Below are 26421 nucleotides of genomic sequence, written 5' to 3'. Positions count from 1 at the left end.
AGATACTTAAGAACTTACAATTTGAAGTCCTTATGTATTGTATACAGAATTCTGGGTCTTACCGAAGTAATTTACTCAAGCTTTTGCATTGTCAGAGGAGTGGAAAGGGGCCTTTAGCATTGCTTCGATTTGCATCCCTGTTAATTTAAGCAAGCTAACATTTTGCTGAGTATGTAAAAAGTACAATGATAAAGGCAGCTCCTTCCTGGAAGAGCTTCTGACCTAAGGCCACAGTCCTACAAACACTTACAGATGTGCTCCACTTAATGCATGCAGGTAGCATTTGTTTAATGACATGCTCATATGCATTAAATTAAAAGTTTATACATGCTTTGCAGGATGGGAGCCTAAAATAATTAAAGTGTTATTCTAAAAGCAGATTTTATTTTATTTTTTTTTTTTTTTACTACCTGGACAGAAATAAAAAACTAAAGAAGACATTGATTCTATCTATCTTCAAATGCCAGGTTAGTCTGGAAAAATAGATTTAAGCATGTATTTCTTGCACTGTTCTGTGAAGTCTTTTTCTTGGAGACTTAAGATATTTTCAGATGCTCAAATGTATATACTTCTTCCTATGTCTCATTAATAACAAAGTCCGGGTGGATGAACTCTCTCCTGGTGACTATGGCTAAAAGTCTTTCTCCCACAAAGTAAGTGTATTTGTGAGACTTCCATAAATGATACATGCATTCGTACATTATCTAGCCTAGGTATTATCTCCAATGGTTTATCTCCATTTTTTGATTTACTTCAACAGGACCAGAAATTTAAATTATATATTTTCAGATCCTTAGATTTAAAGACCAAGTTTGACTACTTTGACATAAAATTTAAATTAGTGTAAGTAATTGCTGAATTTAGGCATATAGTTGCCTAATGGTGTCCATAGTTCTTATTACCACATTTCTGGAGAGAAGATGATATTAAACTTAGTGGTATCTGACACCATGTTACTCAAAAAATAGTCCCCTGACATCCATAGGGCATCGCAGAGACTGAGGAGTACTTCAACTGAAGGTGGCCACAACCTAACTAGGTGGTAGGTTACAGCAGTCAGCTTCAGGACTTGGTACTCCTTATTTATGCATACAGACTGCTTAATATAGATAAAGCAAAGCAGACTGCTGGTGAGCAAAATAAAGTCATATTTCACAGTTATGATGTCATCAAAGGGCTATATTTCATGGCTATAACATCTTTGCAAATATATACATAAAATGGTATATCCCCAAGGAGCAGTTCTTGCTAAGTCTGCCCGAGGTCCAGCAAGGTGGACCTCCTTAAATTCCATTTAATGTACATTAAGATTTGAATATCAAGGAAGTCTAAATAGCCTGAGGGTAGAAAAGGCATTCTGAGTTTCATACACTGTAGCATACTTGCCATATTACATGAATTTTTCTATGTATTATGTGCTGTGTTATCTTCAATTCACTCTTTTTACATTTCAGCACACTATTTTCCTTTTATGCATTTATCTGCGCATATACGCTTTATATTATATGTAATTACAAAATTACAACTCAAGTGAATCTCATATAATATATAAACTATCATTGATGCAGTCTCAGAATTTCAGATCAAGAAAATAGAATTTGATTACTTTCTTCACTCTAAAACAGTATCACTGTAATATCAGCCTTAAGCAATACGGGCTGCTAAAATCATTTGGTTCCATTTTTCCAAAAAGGAAAACTGATAGGATTATTTTCATCATAAATTAATTTTACCATGTAATTGCAATTATGACTTCTAATTAATGAATGGTTTCAGCCTCACTAACTAGGTCAGCATTTTTCTTTTAAAAATATATCATTTTTCTCTTTAGATAAGTGGTGTGATATGTCCAAGCTTGCGGAAAATGCACATAGCATTTTTATAGGGCAGTGATCCTAGCAGCTGAGAAATGGTGAAAGCAATGCAATATGCTTTCCTACATATTCAAGCCATTTTCTGTCTCTTTAATGAGAAAAAATAAAAACCAAGCAGATGGAAAAAGGCTTCTTAATACAGAGGATCACAGTTTCTAAGTACTATTGGACTGTTATTTGATTTCTTGAGTTTCCCAATACATAGAACACTGAACAATGTGAGACCAATGAATCAGCAAAGCAACTAATCTATTACATCATGCTTGTCAACATGCATAGGATATTGTAGAACATATTGATAAGAGGCAGAACTGAAGACAGGGTTTTCTGTAATCAGATGTATTCCTATGGAAAAATATTAAAGGAACCTGTAGCTTACTTCATGCATGATGCAGGAGAGTCCAGCGCTCCTCACTGTCCATTGCTGTCAGGTTACATGTTTGAAGGTACCATAGCAATACGCAAGGATACCTCTCCAGCCTCCTCTGAAGATGTATTCTGCATATATATACAATTTTAAATTTTACGTTGCTTGTCTCCTATTCAATTCCCTGACAACAACCTTATCCCACTGTTCTTTCATTCCAGATAACTCATGTACTGCAAGCATGAAAATACAGGAAAGAAAATTCAGTAGTTTGTAACTATTAAAACAACGATTAGCAGAATGAGACAAAAATAATTTCCTTGGAAGAGGCTCAAAATTTGATGGCTAAAATGTCAGGGATATAGTAATTAAACTAAACTCTGGCTCTTATCAGACTGCAACACTCCAAAGTACCTGTTGGGAGTTTTTGTAGGGTTTTTTTATGTTTCTGCTGCTAGATACAGTCATGTATTTAGAGATCGCCTCTTAATGAAAATTTCCATTAACAGTTGAGATCCAATACATACTTTAAAAAATAGTCAATAACAAATGTGAAGCAGTTTTGTAATGGGGGGGTAAAGCTTGAGTCTTTTTTCTGGAAGTCAGTCAATAAAAATCATATAGCACACATCAAAAATAGTCAAAGCATTGAGTAAATAAAATTTAAACTCATACATACGTTATCAGATTGTAACAAACAAGATGAAGAATTTACAATGTTGCATTACACAGACCTTTAAAATAGGACTATATTACGTCTAAGAAAACTCTCTGAATGCCTTTATGTTTTTTCTTTTTCAATGAAAAGTAGCATTTATTTATACATGCACGCCAAAGACTGATGAACTGATTAGTACTTTTGGTACCACAGTATAAGTATCAAACTTCACATAACTTAATTAAGCGGTGTTTTCTCCCATGCAATGATGTAATTTGCAATTCAGTCTCCTTTAAGAACCACCCAGCTCAAAATGCATAAACACAACGTTCTGGAACTGTACGTCCATATTATACATTGTACTGTCTTTCTAAATTATCCACAATAATCCATCATTGTAGTTTTATGCTGTTGAACCATCTTTAAAAACAATGTGACTGCACCGCCATCAAATCAGAGAAGCACAGACCTGAACAAACCCATCTTGAGTGTTTCCTCTTAAGTAAAATTTCTACAGCTTTATCCACAATCTTTGAAATATATAAGACAGTATTTTTTTTGTATCAAGCACTATGCAAATGTTCAATCCTGTAATACTCTCTTAAGACAAAATATTGGAAAGTTTTTCTACTTGTTAACCCCAAGAATATGTTGTAAAGCCTTAAGGGAGACAAAGGGGAGCAAAGGGAAACAGTAAACTATGAGGGGACAATTTGATTTTTTCTGTAACATATCACAGAAGACCCAACATGCACACTAGACCTGTTGCACACACTGACAAAACTAGCGTGCAAAAGCATCTTTTTCCTGTCAATATTTTTGAATCAGTCCTGATTAGTAAAAAGCACATTTGGAAAGCTTTGAAATCTTAGGGTTGGGGGAAGAGAGGAGAGAACAACAACCAACCAACCAAATCAAACCAACAAAACCATCACAACCAGGAGCTCAGCTGTCCTCTACAGAACTATTTTAGAAGGTCCAAGCTAATCAGCTGACTGCAGGAAAAACTAGGAACAGTGGCTACTGTGCAGTTACAGCTTTCCAAACATAGGCTTTAGTCCTTATCAATTCTGCCCATTCAAATATCAGCATAGGAATATTACTGCTTTAATTCCAGACCATACTTCTGAATATTTGGTTCTGGGGTTTCTCACTGATTCAATTAGAACATGTTTAAATTACTAAAAATTCAGTAACTAAACAAAAATGAGGTCTGGTGCTATCAAGACGACCATGCTTTACTTTTGCCATGTTGATGGATAAGTAGCATTTTTGTATGATGACCATTATCACACCTTACAAAGCTTACACATACTCCTAGATCCAGGAGAGAAAATGAGATCTACTAGTCAATCCATACCCTTCTTTTGAGCATGAATGGTGAAAACACCCTAAAAAATGAAATGTGGCAAGAAAAACCTAAACCCAAACGTGTGCTAAGCTGGTCTCACAGGGCTAAACAGAGATGCTGAGAAAGTCAAGATCAGGGTTGAGAAAGGAATTTTGACCTTAGGACTCTGTCACAGTCCCATGACCACAATGCCCACTTTCCTTTTCTGACTCTGAATCATCCTGAGCTGTGTAATTTTGTGGGTAAATACTAGTATTCAGTTTGTCACTCGCATGTCACAATAAATTTTTTACCCTCAGCAAAAACCAGTTCTTTGAAATGGATGCACAATGGTTTCTGGTGATAACGTTTTTGTTGTTTTAGTTATAGTATTCCAACTTCTATGTTATGACGTCTTAAGAGAGAGTAAATAGTTTTCAAAGAGGTAGAAGGAAAACATATTTTGAAACTTAAAATATTTTAATGATATGCTTAACATGGATATGACACATCACTGAAACCAACTAAAACCTGCCAATTTAAGAAACAAAGTCACTATCGTCACTTCCTAGCTGTTTGCATCCACCTAACTACAGCGTTGAATGCCAAATAACACTATATTGCTTATATAGCACAATATATTAACACACCCGTCCTTCAGTTGTTCATGGCAGTGTTGCTATGCAGTATTCCATGTGCAACAATCTTAGCTGAATTAATGAGAAAAACACAACAAAGAGCAAAATAGTTGTGGACCGATTACATGTCCCTTTTGATTCTAGCCCCATCTGTTTCCAAAACCAAACATTGTTTCCTAGTCCTTTGCAATTACCAGGGTGTTATATTGCCTTTATAGCTAAACTACAGTGGAGACAGCTGAAAAGTGCAAAGCTTTCTGCCAGCCTCTGCAGGTCCCTTGGTGCATGAAACTACAAGAAACAATGTATTGTAATGCAGATGTTCATTGATTCCCTGCAGAATTTCACAGACTAGGAGTCCTTCACTGTGTGACCTACAGGGATTTGTACTTTACATAATATCCACTATATGGCATATCATGTCCAAAGCAAAGTACCTAGTGAATCTGATCATTCGTCCCTTGCACATGCCTTTCCAGCTATCAACTTTTTTCAGAGAACAAGAAGCCTTTTGTGCTTGGAACATAAATGCCAATCAAAATAGAATATGTCTCTAATGTGCATCACCTTTCGTTCAGAGTTCAATGCCTTTTATGAGTCAAGCCAGTGTTCTTGCTTCATGCTGGACATGCACAGTACAAAAGAATTTAGGAAGATAATGGATCAATTTTAAGTCTACATAGACTAAAAACTTGCCTACCTTCAGATTAAGATTGTTTCCAAAGACTCGTTTACACCTAACACAACGAAACTGAGAAGTCTTGTTTTATGTCAGGTAAGCTCTTCACATACAGATAAACAAAGGACCAGGAATAGTAAATTAATACCCTCAAACTAAAAACTAATAGACTTGAAGGTTTTAGATTGTTTCATCCTTTTGAAGCATTTTGACTAGGATTAAAATGTAATTTTGCACTTGAAACTATTCTAAAAGGCTAACTGAATAAAATTAGAGTTCTCCACATGTGAAATGTACATACAAATAAACATTACTTCTAACCCAGGTTAATTTCCACAGCAAATAACTTTGAAATTAATTTTAAATTCACATATGTATGTTAACTATGTGAAACAATGATAACGAAATGGCATCCCAGCTGACAAAACAGTTAGAATGCTTGATAAGGGCTTCGACATTCAGTAATGAACTCACAGCTTTCTGATATTTTAAGCTGCAAGTCAAACGAGGTAATGCTTATATCCAAGCTTATAGAATCTTACTGTATTTTCACCTTGAATCACGAAAGCGAAGTTACAGGAGTCACCATAACAAGGCAAGATGGGAAATATCTTTCAGTTTTCAAAATTTAGTACTGCCTTTTCACATGATGTTAGTGAAACTATTTTCCACCTCAGTTTTATCTTAAAGCCTTATGGCCACAATTTCTGACTAGTGGGCATCATTTCAATTTGTCAGTTGTGACCACACATGAAAAACCTTCCCATGACTTTTCTCTGTTACACATGCTCATACACAGGCCATGCAAAAGCCTGTTTCCCACAAAAGTCAAAGCTGCATGTGGGAAAGATGATAGCAAAGGCTTGGTTGCTACTTCCATGTGAGTTCACACAGCCACTCTCACCTTCTCATCTTTCAGGCCTGTGCAGGGAGCAGTCAACCAAGATCAATTGGCTTGACGAACAGCAAACTTCTGTACTAAATATGTCTGTTAAAGGTAAAAGAAGGTTAATTACATACACCAAAGAGTAGCTCTGGCACTGAGGTCAAGTATGTCTGTACGTGCTGGGAGACTTCCTTAGCCTTTGAACAGGTGACTGCTCACAAACTACCTCTGGAGAATGCTCCCTGCAACGCTTTAACTCCTGCACCTATTTGAGAAGAGTGTCAGCTGGCCTCAAACAAGAACATGCCAGGGACCATTTTAACCCTTCACAAGTATGTACTAGCTTGTGTCACTACTGAATTTCCTTATACAGGTATAGCCTGGTTTTCTTTACAGTTCTTAGCCCTGCATCTTCTCACTATAACACAGAAAAGCGCTCAGCACATACATAAGAGCAGAGAGGTGAGGCCCTGAAAAAGGTCTGCAGGAGGAAGCAGCTGCTATAGCCAGCAGAATAATTGATCAGTTCCAGCTACCCAGGGCAAGATGGATATCCTGGTGCTCCTATAAACAGTCTCATGTTATACACTAAGAATGCTTTTTAAAATATCATATATTTAAACATACGTTTGTACAATTATTTGATTAGACAAGATCTCAGATTTTCTTACAAAAGAAAGAAAAAAAAATGGGGCAACATTGAACCTCAAGAGCTCATGCTTTTAGGAAACATTTGGGAATGAATCCCAGCAATGCATGGATGAAGTCTGTAAGTCATAGGTACTAACTGCACTATAAATGTCAAAGAAGTAGAATATAGTGCAAGAGTATTTGGGGAACAACAGTTTCAGTCAGTCAGACCTAAAATGGAGTGATGCCTTTCAGAGTTCTGCAGATAAGTTTCAGGTAAATGATGCAAATACAGGCTATGCATGGAAAAGGACTGAGAACACTACAGTCTCTGACGACTTGGATCAGTTCAACATGCAAGACTTAAAATAGTGGAAATCCTTTATTTAATACACGGGTGTGGTACTGTCTTCAAACAGCTCCAGTAGCAGAATCCAAACCATGAAGACATAGTAGGAAGCTTTCACTTTACCTACCTTCAGAGTATTCAAGTGTCAAAGCAAGAAGTGAAGTGCAAGGGTTAACTGGATGGCTGTTATGACCTTACTTCTGCCATTCTGTACCTATATGGCCTCCTCCTAGTTCCAAACAAGTGACAGAAAAAAGATCAAGATGCACAGAAATCCTGCCCTGCTCCTCCAAGTTCCCGTCCCAGCCCACAGTATGGGAGCCTGGCTCTCTGCTTTTAATCCAATATCCACTTCACTACAGAAGATTTATTTAGACTGGCTCTTGTCTCATAAAGGGCTCCAAAAGTATATAGTGATTTTTGACACTTTGTTATAATGTTGCTATGACCCCCCCCACCCCCTCCTCACATACTACACCAATACCCAGCCTCATTTTCATATGGACACAAAGCATCGGGATAAAATGATGGTTCATTATAGTGGTACAGAGCTCTTATCTTCATCCGGCAAGAGTCATTTCCTTCCAAAGATTGAAATGCAAATGTGAAAATTAATGATAACTGCATTATCTGATAGCAGAGATAATACCGATTCACTGTCAGAGTAACACACAGTCGTTCTATGATTTCCTCTGCTTCTTCACAATATTCTTCTTACTGTCAGACCATATCTATGGTTAACTATGTTTCATGGATTTTTGTTAATTTACATCAAATAGCATTTCCAAGATCTTATATCTACCACATTTCCCCAGTCAAAAAAGAAACAAAATCAGGACAGTAATCTCCAAGTCCTTCTTAGGCCTGTTTTAAAAAGAAAGAAAAAGAAAACAAAACAAAAAAAAAGAGAAAAAAGAAAAAAGAAGCAAAAAGAGGAAAAAATAAAAGACTATCATTAATGTCTGTTTCTATCTTTCAGTGGTCTACCAATCATTCCAAATAATAAAGAGTTTTTCTTTGTAACCCAAACTGTTTATAATACTACTAAATAATGCAGAGTAAACCCAACAATCAATACACATTTACAATGATTCTTATGAATGGTTACAGGAAATCTATTCACAAACGCTTTACAAACTATCTTTTATAGCAGGTAAAAATACAAACCTTGTATGTCAGATGTTTGCTAGATCCTTTCTGATCCACATCTTGACAAAGCAATATACCAGAATTCATGTGAAATTCTGTGTCTCTATCTCTTTTATTAAACATTAATAGCAGCATAGCTGAATATATCACTATTTTAAAGCACTATTTAATTTTCTGTTTATGATTTTTCTTAAAGTTTCTGATATACAAGAAAAACACCAACCTGTCACCCCAATTAAAAGAAACCATACTGTGCTATATATAACGATCCACAATACTTTTTTCAACAGTTCTCTGATATATATCAGAGTATTCAAGTTATGATGAGTCTTCTGAGATATAACATGAATTGTGACTTCATCCTGCTTTAATATTATCAATAGCAGAAGTTCTGTTGATTTACTGAAGGCGGAATTTTACACATGGGAGACTTTCACTTCATGTGGAGATGAATGTCAACAGTACATAAAGAATTACCATAAACTGATGACAAGAATTTTAGGTCTTATTTTCCACTACTTTTTTCTTTCTTTTTTTTTATTTTGGGTATGTGGACAAATCACATTTTCTCACTAAGAAAAATTCAGATACATTTCAAAAGAACTTCTAAGACTGACTTCCAAGACCATCCGACTCACAAAATCAGTGTGTTCTGCAAGAAAGCTGTGATTCTTTACAACTATGAAAGAAAGAAGAATCTAGTTGACAGTATGCTGCATGTGAATTAAGAAGACAGAGGTCCAGTTCCTCCTTAGGATCAAGATTTTCTGAGTAGAGTTAATTTCATCTTTGTAAATGCCCTATACTCAGTACCCCAACTGCAAACACAGTTATTGTTTCTCTGTCTTGAAAGGCAGGTACAACTGCACTGACAGATGAAACACTTGAATTTCCGGACCAGTGTGGGAAGAAAGTAAAAAGAACTGACTATCACCACCACACGATGGTGGAGTGGGATTTGAAAATCTTTTTTGGATTAGTCAGGACTAAAAACTGTGTCCTATCTGCTACAGTGAAGGAACTTTCCCTTGCATATTTTTTAAAGTATAGGTATGGGATGTCTTCTTTTATTCATTCACTATGCAATAATATCACAGAATTTAGAAGACCACAGAGAAGTTATCATTCGTAACACAGCCTGAATACATAGTTACCAGAGAAATAAAAATTGGGAGTTGCTTATGCGAAGGACTGCTAGAATTTATGCATCACAAATGCATACAAATGATACAGTATTCCTAGAAGTAATATATAGTATATTAATTTATTCGTTCCATTTCAGTTGCAAGCAACTGTCATCCTCAGTCAGTCTAACTTCTGCCTCACCGGAATCCACCCCATGTTAAGAAGTCCAGTGTTTGCCACAGAACTGGATCTCATTCTCTAGGAAAGTATCTCATCCTGAATGTAAATATTTCTAAGGACAGGTAAATAATTTTTCATAAAATGTTCCAATAATTAACATTTCAAGAACTAAAAATCTGTTCTTTGTGTCTGAAACTGTTGGAGCTTCAACATCTATTTAATCTTTGGATACTTTTGCTAGAAAGAGGTGCCCACTGTTACCCGTTTTTCACTCTGAATTTAAAGTAAATGATCAGGTTGTCCCTTAATATTTTCTTTGATAAAAGAAACAGGAAAAGGACCTTGGCTTTTTCATATACCAGTCCTTTCAACATTCTAGTGGCTCTTCTCTAAACCTGTTTCAAATTTTAACATTAAAATGTGAATACAGGAGGCAGAAACTTGTTTTAGCATCAAAGACTGCTAAGGAGACAAGATAATTTGAGAACTCAAATGTATTCTTTAGGCACAACTCTGTCTTTTGGGCTCAACCCTGGTTCACTAAATCCCAACACTTCAGACTAATTTCTGTAGTAAGACTTTCAAGCACCTTCTCATAAGCACTTGGCTTCCTATCTAATTATACTGAAACTAAAATTTTGCTACAGCTAACATGGCAAGTTATTTACATCCAACAACAGCAATACCTATACATTATTCAGCATTTTCTTTGGATTGCAAACATATTGCAAAGAACTAAGATACTTTAACTCACCATTACATATTAAGTTGGATTTACAAGATTTTTTTCCATAAACCTATACAAATTGGCATTTTTACTAATCCCCTTTTAATAAAAGTCTTCCACCACTTATTTCATTATCTCCAATGGGACCACTGTCATGTGAACAACTCTGTCATTACCTAGCTAGACCAAGCCTGACTTACTGTTCTAGTATTCCAGAATTTCCAAATCATTTCAAATCTGAAAACAGATGATTAGGACAGTGGATCACACAGGTCCTAGAAAAATTAAATTAAACCTATCAGACTGCTTAACTTAGGTAGGATTTAGCAGGTTTAACACATTGATCTGTTGTTGATGGAACAGTTACAGTTATTACTTACAGGCAAATGGGTTTCCCAGCACAAATGTGTTTTAAGCAGACCAGAAATATTTAAATTACTCTACCCTTTTTCTGTCCCCTGTAACTATTAAAAGCCCTGACTTGTAATAGATCAATACCAATTTTCTAATGATCTTTTTCTTACCACATTTAAAAAAGTCATCTTACTGTTATCACTGAAGCTACTGAACTGCAGCTACTCTTTTTCTTTTAGCCAGGCTTTATGGTTCCTAGAATCTGGTTACATCCATAATTTTCTCATTCATCTTAAACTTGGACTTTTCTGGGTTTCTTTTAATTCTCTTCTAGGTAAAGTCAACATTGCCTTCACTTTTATTATAGCTTTTGGAAAATCTAAGAAGTTGTTCTTAAACACTTTCAAGTTATAATTTATACTTTTTCATTCAAGTATTTTCTCCCTTTCAATGCAGTTCACATTTGCTGTCTCTTAAAATGACAAGTACAGTGGACTGAACTTGTATACACAAATACAGCATGACCACTGGATGATAAACACACACTAATTTCTAATTATGTAAACAATTTCTCTCTCAAGATGGCATATAATAAATAATTTCCTTATTTGAGGTTCACCAATATTTTAGTTGAAGGGCTTGGTTTTCCAAAATTTTCAGAGATTTTGAGAAAGTTGTTATGGTATGGAAGCATGAAACTTCTAGGGTGTGTCATTCACAGTTCCCCAAGTTTAGGAGGTTTTTGTTCTTACATATAACAGATATCCAGTAAAAAGCAGAATTATCCTATTCTCTCTGATGGGTAGTCTGTGGAAGACATGCAGGAGATATGCTTGTTATTCATTATGTGTTAAAGCACTGATCATTGACCTCCTAACAATAATACAAAGGCTATAGAACTATGTACACCTACGTGTATCAAAGCATCCATCTGATAGCATACAGTGTATTTAAGGCTCTAAAATGACCTCCACTTTCTACATTTAAAAACTAAGTCATTTCATGTAAAATTTGTTTAAGCCCAGTCTTGCTTTGCAGACTCTATTCCTTAGACTTTTGCTGTTGGTTATAATGGAAAAAGAATCAGTACTGTGTATCCATATATAGTCTATTGACTTCAGTTTCCATTATTTCAGAGTAGTTTCCTCATCAAAAAGAATTTTTAAAAAATGAGGACAAAATCAATGAAAAAATTTAAAAAAACATTCAAAGGGACTACAGAAAGTAGGCATTATCTCTGCAATTCCTTGCTGGTCAGTGAAGGTTACAAGATGGTGATTTTTAAGATTGCTTCAGCAGAAATTCTTTGAAGCTACAGCACATTTAACATTAGATTTTTCTTCATAAAAATATTCTAATTACAAAGGCTTGAGAATGCATGCAAACCACTTAACAATGCAAATTTTCAAACAAAATAAAAACTCTAATTAATGCCAGAAGCTTAATTTTGACTCATCCGTGAGTAAGTTGTTGCTAATGAATAACTCACAGAACACGAGCACCTGGCAAGCATTGGCTCTGAAAATAATAGTATGCTCCCCTAGTTCTAAAGAAAGTAAAAATAAATAAATGCATTAAAATAACAAAACAGCTCTGTATTTTATATGAATGCTTGAGTCATCACAGTTCACACTGTCAACTGACTTGTATCATGCACAGCAGAGTTGCTGGATTTCTGAGGAAGCTCCATCTCAGTAAGGAGACCACAGACAGACCAGATAACAAAGAATGTATGGTCATCTGATATCTGAGGTACCACCATTACTATAAGTTGGTAAAATTTCTGAAGAGAAGTTTTTAATAGTTCCATTTGTGCTGTGCTAAAATATGTTCTTAAATAAGCAAAATATTTCATGCTTCCTCCCGCCAAAGATCTGAGAAAAGTTATCTTTGTACTGCATTGTCAAAAATCATCTTCTGTTGATTGTTTCTTTTTCTGTACCAATAAATAACCAAGTTCATTTCCGAATGGAGAGGGAGAGTATAGTCGGTATGTACCCACTCTTCATACATGTTAGAGCCTTGTAAAGAACCAATATTTAAATAAAAAAGAGCTGCTTAATTCACATTGGTGATGCTCAGTTTTCCTGAAATCAAAAGGGATTTTCTCACATTCAGCATTGATAACCATCTTATTCTACGTCAGAGCTACCAATAAATATTACCAGAAACACACACATCTGTTTAACTGAATTCTTCCTGCAACAAAATAAAAATTATTCTTTTTACTCCACACCATCATGAAAGACCTCTGAAACTTATACAAGACAGCTCATATAAAAACAGTAGCAGCCCACAAAATGCATACTCAAGTATGTTGAAAGATACTAAAACAAAAAAGTAAAAAAAAATACTGATTTCAGATATTTATTTATTACAAAATTAAAAACAAATCATGTTAATCACTGAAGTGTACTGTGAAGCTGGAAAAGGCCATTCTGCTAACATTCAAATATATTTCTTGTATTATTTTAAATGCACTGTAGTGTATTATAAAACTAAATCTGGTTTTCATATAACACCATAATGCTGTATACAGAATATAAAATTGTGTATTGCCATTAAAAACATTTTAAATTACATCATAATTAGATATACTAGGTCTTCATTTTTTTTGCCTTTTATTTTCCAGCTACTGGTTTCAGAAAATTACCATTAGTTTTGTTCTTCTCTTCATGAAGAGCATAGAGTAATTTGCAAAATCAAGCAAGGCTGAAAATGTGACTGAAATATAGGATTTTTTTCCTAATGAAATACTGTTATTGCATTATAAATTATTGACAGAACATTCCTGTAACTCTTTTCTGATGTGCTCATCCTTTTTATGGAAAATACCTATAAGAAATACAGCTAGCCTGAGAGGATGATGTTTGGCTTCAGATGCATGTTTTCCAACAGCACCATTAAAATGTAGTCAATATAATACATCTTTAAGGCCTGTTCCAGAGTCCATACCCATGAAAACACTGCATTGAGTTCAAGAAATGTGTAAGAGAAACTTACACAACTTACCCCTTTGCCTTAGGTGCTTTTATGGTACTACAGAGGTTTTACATATTTACATTGAACAGACACTTGGAAAGAATTACCATGCTACCATCACATCTTGCACCTTAGCAATGTCATACTTGCACCATCTTCAAAGAGCATCATAGAAAAACATTACTGTGAATTACTGTTTAATGTGAAGCACTAACACTTCATTTAACACTAGGAGTTTTTCTTTCAACTGAAATCAATGGCCAGGTGTGCTAATTTCTATCAGGCTAAAACAAGTAAACAAAGTCCTTGAAAATGTCATGAAATACCATGCCTGTATGTTAAGCTCAACATTTTGCTAAATGTAGGCACAAAGCTTGAGAAAAGACACAGGTTGGTGTTCTGGCTTCAGAAAACAGAGCAGAAAAGCTTTTCCCTTAATACAACCATGGAACTGAGAACTTACTGATAAATTTAAATCCTAAAATTCTAAGCAGCAATATTTTCCTTTATATCAAGCATGATTTTATGTTGAACAATTTACAAAATGGTGTAGCCCAAACCATTTTTTTCTCAAGAACTTTATCTTAGTGCTTATCAATCAATATCTCAGACTCTGAAGGTTCTTAAAATAAACAGTCCATTAAAATTCAATCCAAAGCATAACACATCTACTAAAATAGAAATATTACAAAATATTGGAAACTAGTTTCAGAAATTTTTCTTGCCTTTCAGCTATTTTTTCCTACCTGGCCCATCCCAATCTTCATTCTCCACAGCAAGCTGCCCTGGTTTCTCTGACCGTGCATCACCATCAGATTCTGCTGCCTCCTGGATTCCTTCTTCATTGCCTGAAAAAAAACATCAGAGAAACATAGTATTGACATATTTCAACAGTGACTTTTAGGCAGCGATCTCACAATATCCAAACAACTGCTTACATGCATAAGTCAAAACATATGCATGTCTATAAACAGAGAGAAAATGAAAAAAAAAAAAGTATATTTGACATGTAAACCATCTATGAGTTCCCAATGATCCAGACAAGACCTGAGTATCCAATCCTTTCAGTTCTGTGGAAAGACAATTCTTGGAAATCAGTGTTTACTCTGTATGCTTAAAAACCAGAATCACGACTTTCACCTAATTCTGTAAACCAATGCACAGAAAGCCATTAAGTTTGTATGTACAAATGAGAGAAAGAAATCAGCTTGTTGCTTCCCAGGAACAAATGCTTTCAGCTACACGTTTTTCTGAATTTACACCTAAATTACACATTGAGTATTAATGACACAGTACAAAAATACGATGCACTAAACAATCTGGCTTTTCAGGCCACTACTGGAGAGCTACACTTTGGTATATCAGCAGTTAAGGAATTTGCCCTTAAAGTTCATAATGTACCAGCAGGTCCCTATGACCATTTTCTCCCTATCAAACTTTATCTAAAGAAATGCAAAATTTCTGATGAATTTCAGAATTTTCACCATCCAGAGTACCTGAGCACATCTGTGCATTCAGTAACTATCCACTACATGTCTGTATATAGGACACATGGAAAATTATGATAAGGTTAAATTTGTAGAGATGACCATTCAATTTTTATTTGAAGAGCTCCTTATTGAAAGTGCAGTTATTTCAGTTAAACAAAGAGTCTATGCAAGCTCCATGCAAAAAATAGCATGAAATAATCACCACAAAAAATTACATTGAAGGTGAGGGGCTGGGGGTTCAGGTATTAACACAAAATTATCTGGCCACAGTAATGTACTAAATGACATCCCTGAGGCTTATCCAGACCAGTACTTTGCTGCATTTGTACTTTTTTATTCTATTTATATTCTGATCAATCCAAGAAACTCTTGCATAGAAAGACACTATGAAGAATGGAAAAAAAGAAAAATCTACACTATTATCTACATCAGTCAAATAGGACTGAATTACAATTTTAACTTCTTTAGCAATCTTGAAGCAAACTGTTCAAAAAACTGTGGTAGCACTAAAAAACAGATTCTGTGTATTTTAGAATTTGAAAATTAGACTTTGCTGACTTAACAACAGGAGAGCAAGAAGAATCAAAAAGCAGATCAATTAAGCACTAACTTGTATTTTTCCCCCCTCAATAACAAAAGCTTTTATTAGCAACATAGGTAAAGAAATGCGATTAGAACAGACCATGCCAGATCCCCATACGTTATCACTGGAGCTATATTTATACCAGATAATATTGCGACCCAGAGTTTTCAAGTACATGATTATATACAAACACTATAAAATATTAACTTCATGTGCACATGTATCGGCTTGTAATAACACATTCTTCCTTGCATTCATAAAATAAACAGGGTTTTTTTCTAAGTATAAGAGCCTGGTAACTATTTCTCACACAAACACAATACTGTACTCACTCCAGACTCCAGTAACAAAAAAAACAGTTCAGTGTATGTGTAGTACTAAAAATATATCCCAGTGTACAGGCACTTAAAGCTAAAAGACAACACAAATATCTAGTATAGTTTTTCTGTTAAAGACACTGTATAATTTTATCCAGGCATTTGAAGTTCACATGCTTCAGTTCAATCTGAAGTTACACTGCAGAAGACAGTTCTAAATCCTCACATGTTGAAAAAGCTACTTCTTAAGTTCCTTGTAAGTCATTTTAGCAGTTACTTAGTTTTAACCGACTACCCTATTTTAACCAAACAACCCCACTTTTTGGGGGTGAACTGAAGAACCTATCAGATACTTTTACCTTCACAGCAACTTACAGCTGCAACAAATTGCTCTTTATTGCAGAGACACAAAGGACAGCTTTCCAAGGTTCAAAGCTGGCAAGATTAACTCCAGTTTTCTCCAAAATGTTGGAACGCATTTCACAGTAAGGGCAATTCTGAGTTTCTCACTTGAGCTGCACAGTCACCATAAAGCTCTTCAAATGTTCTTTGCATGGAATTTTTGTACAAAAGAAAGCATCTTCCTTCCACTATAAACAATAGCTCAACAACAAACCCAGCAAAATTTAGAAGTAATTAAGAACTCTAGATAGAGCCCAGGCATGGAAAATTTATCTCCAAAATGTAAGTTTTTCCAGGTTATAATACATACACACCTGGTGTTTGCATGCAAATTTGAGAATTATTTCAACGAATGCAACCAAGCAAAATATCGAGCAAATGAAGCTATTAGAACTGAGAGGAGGAGAAACTTACATGAAAAGACTGGGCTGAAGGGGAAAAGGACAGAATTATAGCTAAGGTATACAACCTACAGTAAAATATAATTCAGTACTTGGGAGATGAAGAAAGTCCTGAAAATGTATATTCGCAGATAGCTTAATTTTATATTAACTTGCTTTTTCAGTGTTTCATGAAGTATAGTATTACATGTTTTTCATAATCAACTTGTCATGAATTACTGCATGACCCATGCAAATAAAGTGTAATGAAATGTGTAGAATTTACATTAAGGAAAACTCCGGTTTGCATCTAGAAGTAATTTTAATTATTTTCATTGACATTTTCTATTTTCTATTATTCATCAACTATCAAGTCCACACATTACACACTGGCAATATCACACCGATTTCTCCTGTTCCCCACACTGCTCTCCCTCCCTACTGAAGCAACCTGATAGTGAAACCAGCAAACAGTACACTACTGCGGACTTCAGAAGCCATCAGTGAAGCTAGTCTATCCCAGGTTCAGCTGAGCATCAAGGTCAAATGGAAATGGACAACTAAGTCAATCCATTTGGTGTTGAAGACACTGCAACTTCAAGAAGCCAGAGGAGGCTAAGGAGGCTTAGCACAGGAGCTGACAACAAAACACATGCTTTTTTTCTTTTCTTTCCTCTTAATACTACTTTAGCATCTAACATTAGTTTAGCACAACTTTGTTGTGGTAAACAAATTTCCTTACAGAATTTATTTTTTTTCCATTGTTTATTCTTTCAGTTCATTCACTATTTTCCAGTCCCAACAGGACTATTTTTTTACATATATTTTAAAACTGATTACATTTTCCTCCAATTTACAGGTGTAGACATTTAATAGGATCCAGGACATTATTTTCTTTCTTTCTTCCAACTCAAGTCAAGTGCTTTTGCCTTACAAACCACTCACTTTGAAACTACTTATTGATTCCTTTGTAATCCCACTGTTTTTTGTTTTTCTCATGTTTGTTTCTTCACTTTGCTGCTCAATTACATTTTGCATTCAAATTAAATGAGAAATAACATTTTGCCATCAACACCAAAGAACGGTATAGAAGTACTGCCAATCATATACACTCTAAAATGAAGCAAAATCTGCTTCTGTTTAGGTTTTTCCTCCTGGCAACTAAAATCGGTAAGTGAATTCTTTCCTGTACATAAACATCACTGCATGAAAAAAAAAGACTCTTATGAGCAAGAATCTGAAATATCATATAGTATATTTACTCATGAGTCAAGCCTACTAGACTTTCTGTTATTTCTCTGCATTTGGTATTAAAGCTAATTCATCTCTTCTAAGATTAGATGTCTGAAAGTTAAGTTAGTCCAGACTTCTTATGCATGTGCTCCTACAGATACGAAAGAGAGAAACCTCCTCAATGACTCATCCTATTTGAGGATGCTGAAGATACGAGAGACTTCTTGGTGTCTGAGGTAGTTGAAATGACTCATCCTCTGAGACACACAACTTGGACTAGGAACCTATCTTTAAACAGCTAAAGTTAGGTGGAACAAATCTCTGCCTTACAATGAAGTGCTGAGTACACAAAATACTGCTTAACTAAGAGGGAAAAAAAATAAGAATCTTATTCAAACAGCTTCAATAAGATAATATGAACAGAATACTCATCTTGACCTTACTATTTCTGACCAGCATTAACTGTTTCTGTTGCTCTTCAAAAACAGTTCAAAGCTTTTTTATGTTGTTTTTAATATCCTAGTGCTCATGCAATAAATGCAAGTCAGCATGCTAAAACTCTGCAATTAAATGTGGTACAGTTGATCAGGAATCTGAAAGCTATAAAGAGACATATTACCAGAAATATGAGAGGAAGAACTCCAACATCTCTGACAACACTGACAAGGAGGAAGAGACTTGAATATTAACACGTAATTTCCCTTTAATCTTTTTAACAAATTAAAGACTTCCTAATTTGTACTTAATCAGCTTGTACCACAAGTAGCTGTGGTATTTTAAAGAAGCACATGGGTTAGCAGTTCTTCTCAACCCTGCTGTTTTAATCCATGTTGTTCCTATCAGTATTAGGCTCTTACAGAAAGTCCCGTACAATGTAACTATTGAACTTTTTTACTAGGAACGTTATAGCAGCTGTTAGTCACTCTATAATGTATTTTGCAATCAGCTAAATCAACAAAGTATTTTTAACAATGAACAGCTCAGAACTGACAGATCTACTTTCTTGTTCACAACTGCTTATCACAGCATAGATATCATATATGTTTGCCAGGTGCTCCTATAGTTAGGATACCTTCACAGAAGCCGCTCACAAAAGATAAGGTCATAAAAGAGATGAAAAATGTGCAAGCTTCATACACTCATGGTTTTATCATCAGACAAAATAGCTTTGGGTGAAGGACTGTACCAGTCACAAACAGCACATGGCAGCTTCTATTACAGTGAGAGAACATTAGAAGTTTGAAATTCAGTTTGTGTTCGTTCTTCCTGGCAGCATAAATGTAAACTTAAATTGTTAACATCCTAATACAGCTGTTCAGCATGAAACATCACTTCTCAATTATAATAAATCAATTCAGAAATAAATTGTTACAAAGCCTGTAGCATTTTGTACTGCCAAAAGAGAAAACCAATGTGATGCAGAGACGTGGAGAGTCACACACTGTAGATTTTAATTCAGCAAGGAACATAACCTTACGTACGTCAACAGGCCAGTGCAACTGGCCGTGAAGGGACAGGCTTTGCTGCAGCCCTTTCCTGCTTTCTGTCACAACAAACAGTGTTTTTCCAAATTCCAGATCTAACCAAAGAAACATTGTTAGACTGCATGACAAACTAGAGGCCAGAGCTTCAGAAGCTGCAAGTTAACATTCAAAAATCGTTTGTTATTTGCATTCTCACAATGCCTATGACCAGTAATACAGCTTACACACACTGTTAATCTTGCTATCGAATCCTAAGAAACACACTGTAAGGTGAGAATCACTGCCAGGAACCTCTCTTCAGAAGCAACACTAGTTAACTTTGAAATAAACCATGTACAACTTAAAATACAAAAATACTTAATTCATTCAACATAACTTACCTTTTGGCAGCACACACTATGCCTAGGAATATCAATAACATCTAACAGAATTTAACTGTCCTTGTGAATTACCTTTTTTAAAGGTTCTATACATATCTTTAACAAGCAGAAATCTCTAATTTTAATGGCAAGTCTTCAGCAGACATAAAACATTCTGTTTATAAAATACATGCAAATAATGGGGAAAACATCTTTAAATATGCTTTTGGCATGGAAATAAAACTCTGAGAATAAAAATACTAAATAAACTAGGAGGGATGTGTCCATACATTGCTATATTTGGCTTCTGGTGTGCGGACAAGCTGAACAACTACAGTTGCTATAGTGCCATTCAAATGGATTTATATTGCAAGCCTTGCAAGAACAGAAAGACAGAGAGGCAGAGATCTGATGCTATCACTACCAGACTCTGTTATCACTTCATCTGATGTATATCCGAAATAATTTCAGAGAAGCCCACTAAAGTCAACTGAGGTACCCACCCTACCAATACAGTAAGTTTGAGCAAAATTTGGCCCTCAGATGACTGATTTACTAGGGTACCTGTAAGAAATCAACACTTGTACGTGTTAATCCACTGCATTTTATATCAGATTACATTAATTATCTCAATACTTTCCTTCTTTGCAAGCAATTATTGTTTTCTGTCATGCTGATTAACAATCATAATTTCTTCTGGGATAAATCTCATTTGAAATAACTGTATGTTTCTAGTTGCCCTAAGCACTCTTAAAATTATTTATCCAGCAAATGTCAGAAATAATGCACTGTCTCTTATCCTAACATTTACGAAAGGTCTATGAATATCCATGTATCATTGAGTACCTACATGCATGCAAGCTGTTAACTCTACAAAATAACAGTATGGAAACTATTTTAGCTCATATTAAAATCACCACTTTTTTTAACAAAATGTCATCTTGACACAATGGCATTTCAGCACAGTGGTCACATTAAAAAACAGTGTCAATTATTTCTAACCATTTTGTCTACGGCATTTTTCTCCTGGGATAATACACTGCTGTGCAGTCACTTCATCTAGACTGCATCTGGCCTTCCTCTTTCTCCAAGTGTTTGATATGTTCTCATTATCGCACTGTTTGCTTTTTAAGTCCTTTCAAGACAAGGATCACTGGTTCACATGTATTCCTTGCAGAACAGTGAAAATATTCTCTAAATTGTATTCAGACTTCCCTTCTATTAGTGAGTTTTATACTTATTCTAATTTTTAGGGAGCGAATCTTGTGGCACCAGTACTACAAATGACTATCATTCAGATACACTGGCTACTCCAAAGTTTCTATAGCTTTAAAGGGAAAAAAAAAACAACACAAAAAACAAACAAAAACCAAACCCTGAAAAAGTCTTGGGCCTTTTCAATCTTTCCCCATTAAAATTTCAATTACAAGAACTCTATTAGACATATTCAAGTACCAGCCTGGGGTTCAAACTTACATAGCTCTAGGCACTTGATTAGAAAAGCAGCAGAAGCACATTTTTAAAGGTATTTAGATCCCCCAAACAAAGTCTGTTACTTAGCATGATTTTCAAAAATTCCAATGGAAATAAACAACCCATGAGATGCTAAAACACACTGCAGCAGAACAGAGATGACTTCAGAGACACTCTAGTAAATTTTAAATTCTTAAGTTTGAAGACTCTTCTGCAAGTTGATATTTATACTTAATTAAATAACGATTCTGGTTTTTTCCCACTGCAGAAATGCTGTCAGAAATTATCATCCAACCAAGAAAATCTCATTTTATTATGTACAGCTGAAATTGTTATCATATAGACATCCTGTTTTCGTGTGATTTCCACCCACTGCTAGATAACAAATATCAATACATATCTGTTTTTACAAAGTGAAATTTTAATTTACCTTGTAAATAATTTGATGCTTTTATTTAAAATAATCAACAGTCCCAGTGCTTCAGTATCAGAAGCAGCCAATCCCCTATCGCTGGAGTTACGTTTCCAAATACATGCTGTATTATACATCATTTCGAAAACAGTCTAGACTTCTGAGAGTCAAACCCAAGAAAAACACTTAGCACTCATAAATAAATGCTTGTTTTTGTCTTATCCACAAGAATCTATCCAGCAATAACATGTATCTTACCAATACTTATCCAACAATGTTGTAAATTCGCCATTTGCTTCATTTATTTTTTCTGTTCCTAAGAGAGGCAGATTACTGCAAACAACTCCACTGCCGCCTTATACAGGATACAGACAGTGAGTAACTCTGCTTTTTGGACATAGGTTGACAACAATTTTTCAGGCAACATCTCAGAACTCTACAACAGTATTTGGAATTTCTGTGTCAAGAACACCAAATCAAGACAAAAAAGGCAAAATGGACATCTTTATAAATTAAATTAGTAACAGCTGTATAGTACACGAACTAAGAACATCTGCTGAAATTTGCTATTTGTGAATTTCATATTTTCAAGATTACCTTTACTAATTTGCAATTCATATCCTGTCAAATTTAAGCTCAAATTTAAGTCAATCCAAGTTCAATTTTTGTGACTTTCTAGAAAGTGGACATTGCTCTATAGTCCCTTTCCTGATAGCTGTGATAGAATTCACAATTTCATTGTTCTTAAAACAAAAATGTGCTGACTGAAAACCCTGAAGTTGCTTTGATAAACTGCTTAAAGTTGAGTAAGCTATTTAAACGTTCCTCTCACTTTATAATTCTATACAGTTAGAATAATGTTTTCTATTTGGATCTACGTATTTACATCTTGAAACATGGCTTGTTTCTTTTTTGTGGTAGTTTTCTGTCTGATGACAAATTTATTTTAAGAAGAGTTTGCTTGTCAGACTCAGGTCAAGCTTTTATCCCACTAAAGTTGATGGATTTCAGTTGGACTGAAAATATAGCTTGATGGGTTTCCACATGGGTTTGCAGTACGCAGAAAAGAGTATAGGATAGACAATCTTGTATTTTTTATCCTTGAAGCCTTTCCATGCTTTCAAGTGAATGGTCAAAAAACTCACTTCAGCATTTTCAAATATCTCCTCTTCTAGCAAGAAAACAGGCAGTCCTCTGACCTCCAGTAAGAGTAAATTGAGAAAGCATGAAAGGTAAAGTACAAGGCAAATTCTGATATTCAGAAGAAAAAGGTCTCCTTTCATCCTGCCAGGATTCAGTCTAATTCTGACTCATCACCACTCAAAGGCTATTCTCAGAGAACCCCCTTCCTTTCTTTGCCCCTATTCAGCATCTGACAAAAACTATGGAAGATGCACAGTATTTAACTGTGCCAGCTGAATGGGATATAGATGAATGCATAGGAACCCTCATTCTGGGGGACACGAGATTTCAACACAGGTTCACAAACACGCTAAAAAAGAGGTAACTATTGTATTTTTCAAAGAAGTAGCACTGTGAGTTCTTGGTCAGATTCTTGTTATCCTAGGAAATGAAAATACATCAGTACACATACACGCCTTCTGTCTCCGCTTACTGAAATGAATTAATGTGTCTTTTACTTGGAAAGTCTACACAAATAAAATGCAATGAATTAAGATAAATTAAAAAGAAACAAAACCAAACAAATAATAATAATAATATATAAAAAAAAAAAGAACATGCTCCAAGAGAACAGAACAGAAGTATTGCCAGCGAAAGATAATGTCAGGCACAAGGAGGGGGGGTGTCTGGTGCCAACTAAAGCCGAGGGCTGTGCAATCACCTCTATCAGTGCTCTATCAGTGTCTACACTCCAGCCAAATCCAGAGAAAACAAGGAGTCAAAGATTCAGGTCAATAAGCTTATAGGCGATTTGCACAAACAGCTCCTCCAGCAAGGTAAAAAACAAAGTCATATTGGCTTTTCTTTTTTATTCCTTCTCTTTGAACTCCCTCGTCCAAACACACCCTGAAAATGTCAGTGTTATATGCAAGAATTTAAAGAGCTGAGCTTCTTAATCCCGTTAAGAAATAAGAAGAAAGTTGCCTGTAAAGATCTCCTTATTGAGCTCAGAGTGATTATGGTATAGCTGCCTTACGCTGATCCTACTTCCACTTGGTATAGCAAAAGAGGTAAAAAATTGTCATTAAATCCATTACTGAAAATGAAAGAAACATTATTGATTAAAAGGTTTCTGTCTTTTTTTAAAAAAAAAAAGGGCGGGGGAAGCGGAGCATGGGAGAAAGGCATAACTCTACTTTTTGATCCCGAAAAAGAAAATAGCAAGCATATTGTTAGCCATTACATGCCTGACATGAAACAAGTGAAAGATATTTACATACACGCACACACAGGCATACACACCCAAAGTCACACTGGAAAACAGGACAGACAGAAATCATTTTCAGGGTGTTAAGAGTTTGTCTGGTATTACAGATGGCAGCATGATAGCTTTGCACGTGAAGTATAAAAGGGAAGATTAATGCACAGTAGAACCTAGCCTTGTATATGCTTTTTCTTATATGGAGAATCACACTGCAGCTGTTTCCCTCAATCTCAAGCCTGGCTGCACAATCAGGTCACATGGTTTAATATAAAAAGTTCCAGTCCTAAGCTGGTCTGGCAAGCTACTGGCAAAATGCACAAGCAGAAAACCTGGATCAGGTTCTGAGCTCATCCCCTCCTGCCTAAGCACAATATGAGAATACAGAAGCAGGTATACACTCAGTACGCAGAAGCCTAAATATTCCCCAAGTTCTCCTCTTGCTTACAACTGTGTACAAGTTTCAGACAGCACTGGATTCCTCTCAACTCCCTCTTCCCCCACAAATAAAGATAAGCAATGTATTGTGAACTGCAACCATGCATCAACGCTGATTTGCTACAGGCATACATAGCACTTTGTACTATAGATCCTAAGAGCACTGCATCTTGAAACAATCAATCTTCATCCCACCCTATGTATCCCCCATATCTTCCTATGTCACTAACTGAAGCACAGTTAACAGATGGAAACAGAAGCCATTTGCTTTCCAATCTGTCACCAGCAGTGTTAACAGCCACTGAATATTCTTCCACTGAGGACTGGTGCCAATGCGGCCTTATGATAGAGCAACAATGGGAAGCTACAATAGAAGAACAGGATATTTCAATGAAATTGTCCTGGTAAGCCACGGCAGCAAAAAATGGATAGGTCTTTAATTGTCAGATATGTACATTCATCCTTTTGCCTCTTTCTTCTGGAAATAGTCCCACATTTTATCTCTCGAGTCCTTCCTCCATCATCTTCTCTTGCCTCTTTCCTTCTCTGAACACAGCTACTTCACTATCTACTAATCTCAAGTGATCTCTCTCATTGTTCAAGGTAACTTTTACTTTGAAAGCTAATCCCTCATGGAACACGTCTGCTAAGAAGGTCACAAGGAATTGTAACTTGTTTAGCCAGATCCCACCCTTATGAAGTGGACAAGGCTCCTATTCTCCCCACTTTTTACAGAGAAGAGAGGTGCCACTGCCCTATGAGTACGGCAAACTTTCCAAGTAATGGATAAGTGCACTTTTTTTTATTTTTCCTGACAGTATCTAGGCAGGATGACAGCGGCCAGAGACTAAAAAAAGCAAACGATACTTCACAGCCATAGTTCAAGTTCAAGAGAACTTGACTTCATACTTTGCTTTTCATCCCATCATCTCCAACTCTGGCTTTTGTACTGTTCTGCTGTTTATGCCCCCTTTTCGTAACCACTTTCCTACTTTTATTAGCCCCATCATGCCCCCAGCTCACTTTTCATGTCTCTGTTAGCATCACCTCATTCTCTTATTCTTACCTATAAAAGTTAATCTGTAAATACTATCCACAAACTGACAAAATGCAATGCATTATCACCAAGGCTACATCCTACCAAAGTTTTCATTTCTTCCCCAAGGATTGAGACTAGTGCAGCTTTGTAGTGGAAGAACACTATGACTTATCACCATCGTTTTTTCTAAAATATTCCCTTTCCCCTAACCTCACTGTCAAATTGCAAACAAATCAAAATTCTAACTGCCAACTATTCTGAGGCTCTTCTAAAATATTCCTTCTTGGATGGGCAACTTCATCCAAAGGTTAAAATTCACAGTTACAGGCTTAAACTGATCCCTGATAAATACTAGGTTTCTAATTTCCATTTTTGCTTTTAATATTTACATGTTCAAACACTGCTCACCTCTTCAGATTTGACTGTAAATGAAGGCTACACAGGAATAATTATTCACATGTAGCAATGCTAATTCTGGCTTTGTGGTATTGCAAACCTCA

General features: G+C 35.5%; 1 protein-coding gene across 3 annotated transcripts in view; it reads right to left on the bottom strand.

The window, feature by feature from the left end:
* ZFPM2 (zinc finger protein, FOG family member 2) overlaps positions 1–26421 on the bottom strand; it is a 303211-nt gene that overhangs the window by 211389 nt on the left and 65401 nt on the right. For all 3 annotated transcript variants that reach the window (XM_061373386.1, XM_061373387.1, XM_061373385.1), the window contains one exon: positions 14675–14776. In XM_061373386.1, coding sequence (XP_061229370.1) covers positions 14675–14776 — 102 coding nt within the window. The remainder of the gene's footprint in view (positions 1–14674; positions 14777–26421) is intronic.

The sequence above is a fragment of the Neopsephotus bourkii genome, unplaced genomic scaffold, assembly GCF_033783945.1.
Source record: "Neopsephotus bourkii isolate Nb327-2 ecotype Australia unplaced genomic scaffold, CSIRO-AGI_Nbou_v1 NB_1630, whole genome shotgun sequence".
Classification (NCBI taxonomy): Eukaryota; Metazoa; Chordata; class Aves; order Psittaciformes; family Psittacidae; genus Neopsephotus; species Neopsephotus bourkii.
This window is presented reverse-complemented; position numbering and strand designations above follow the sequence as displayed.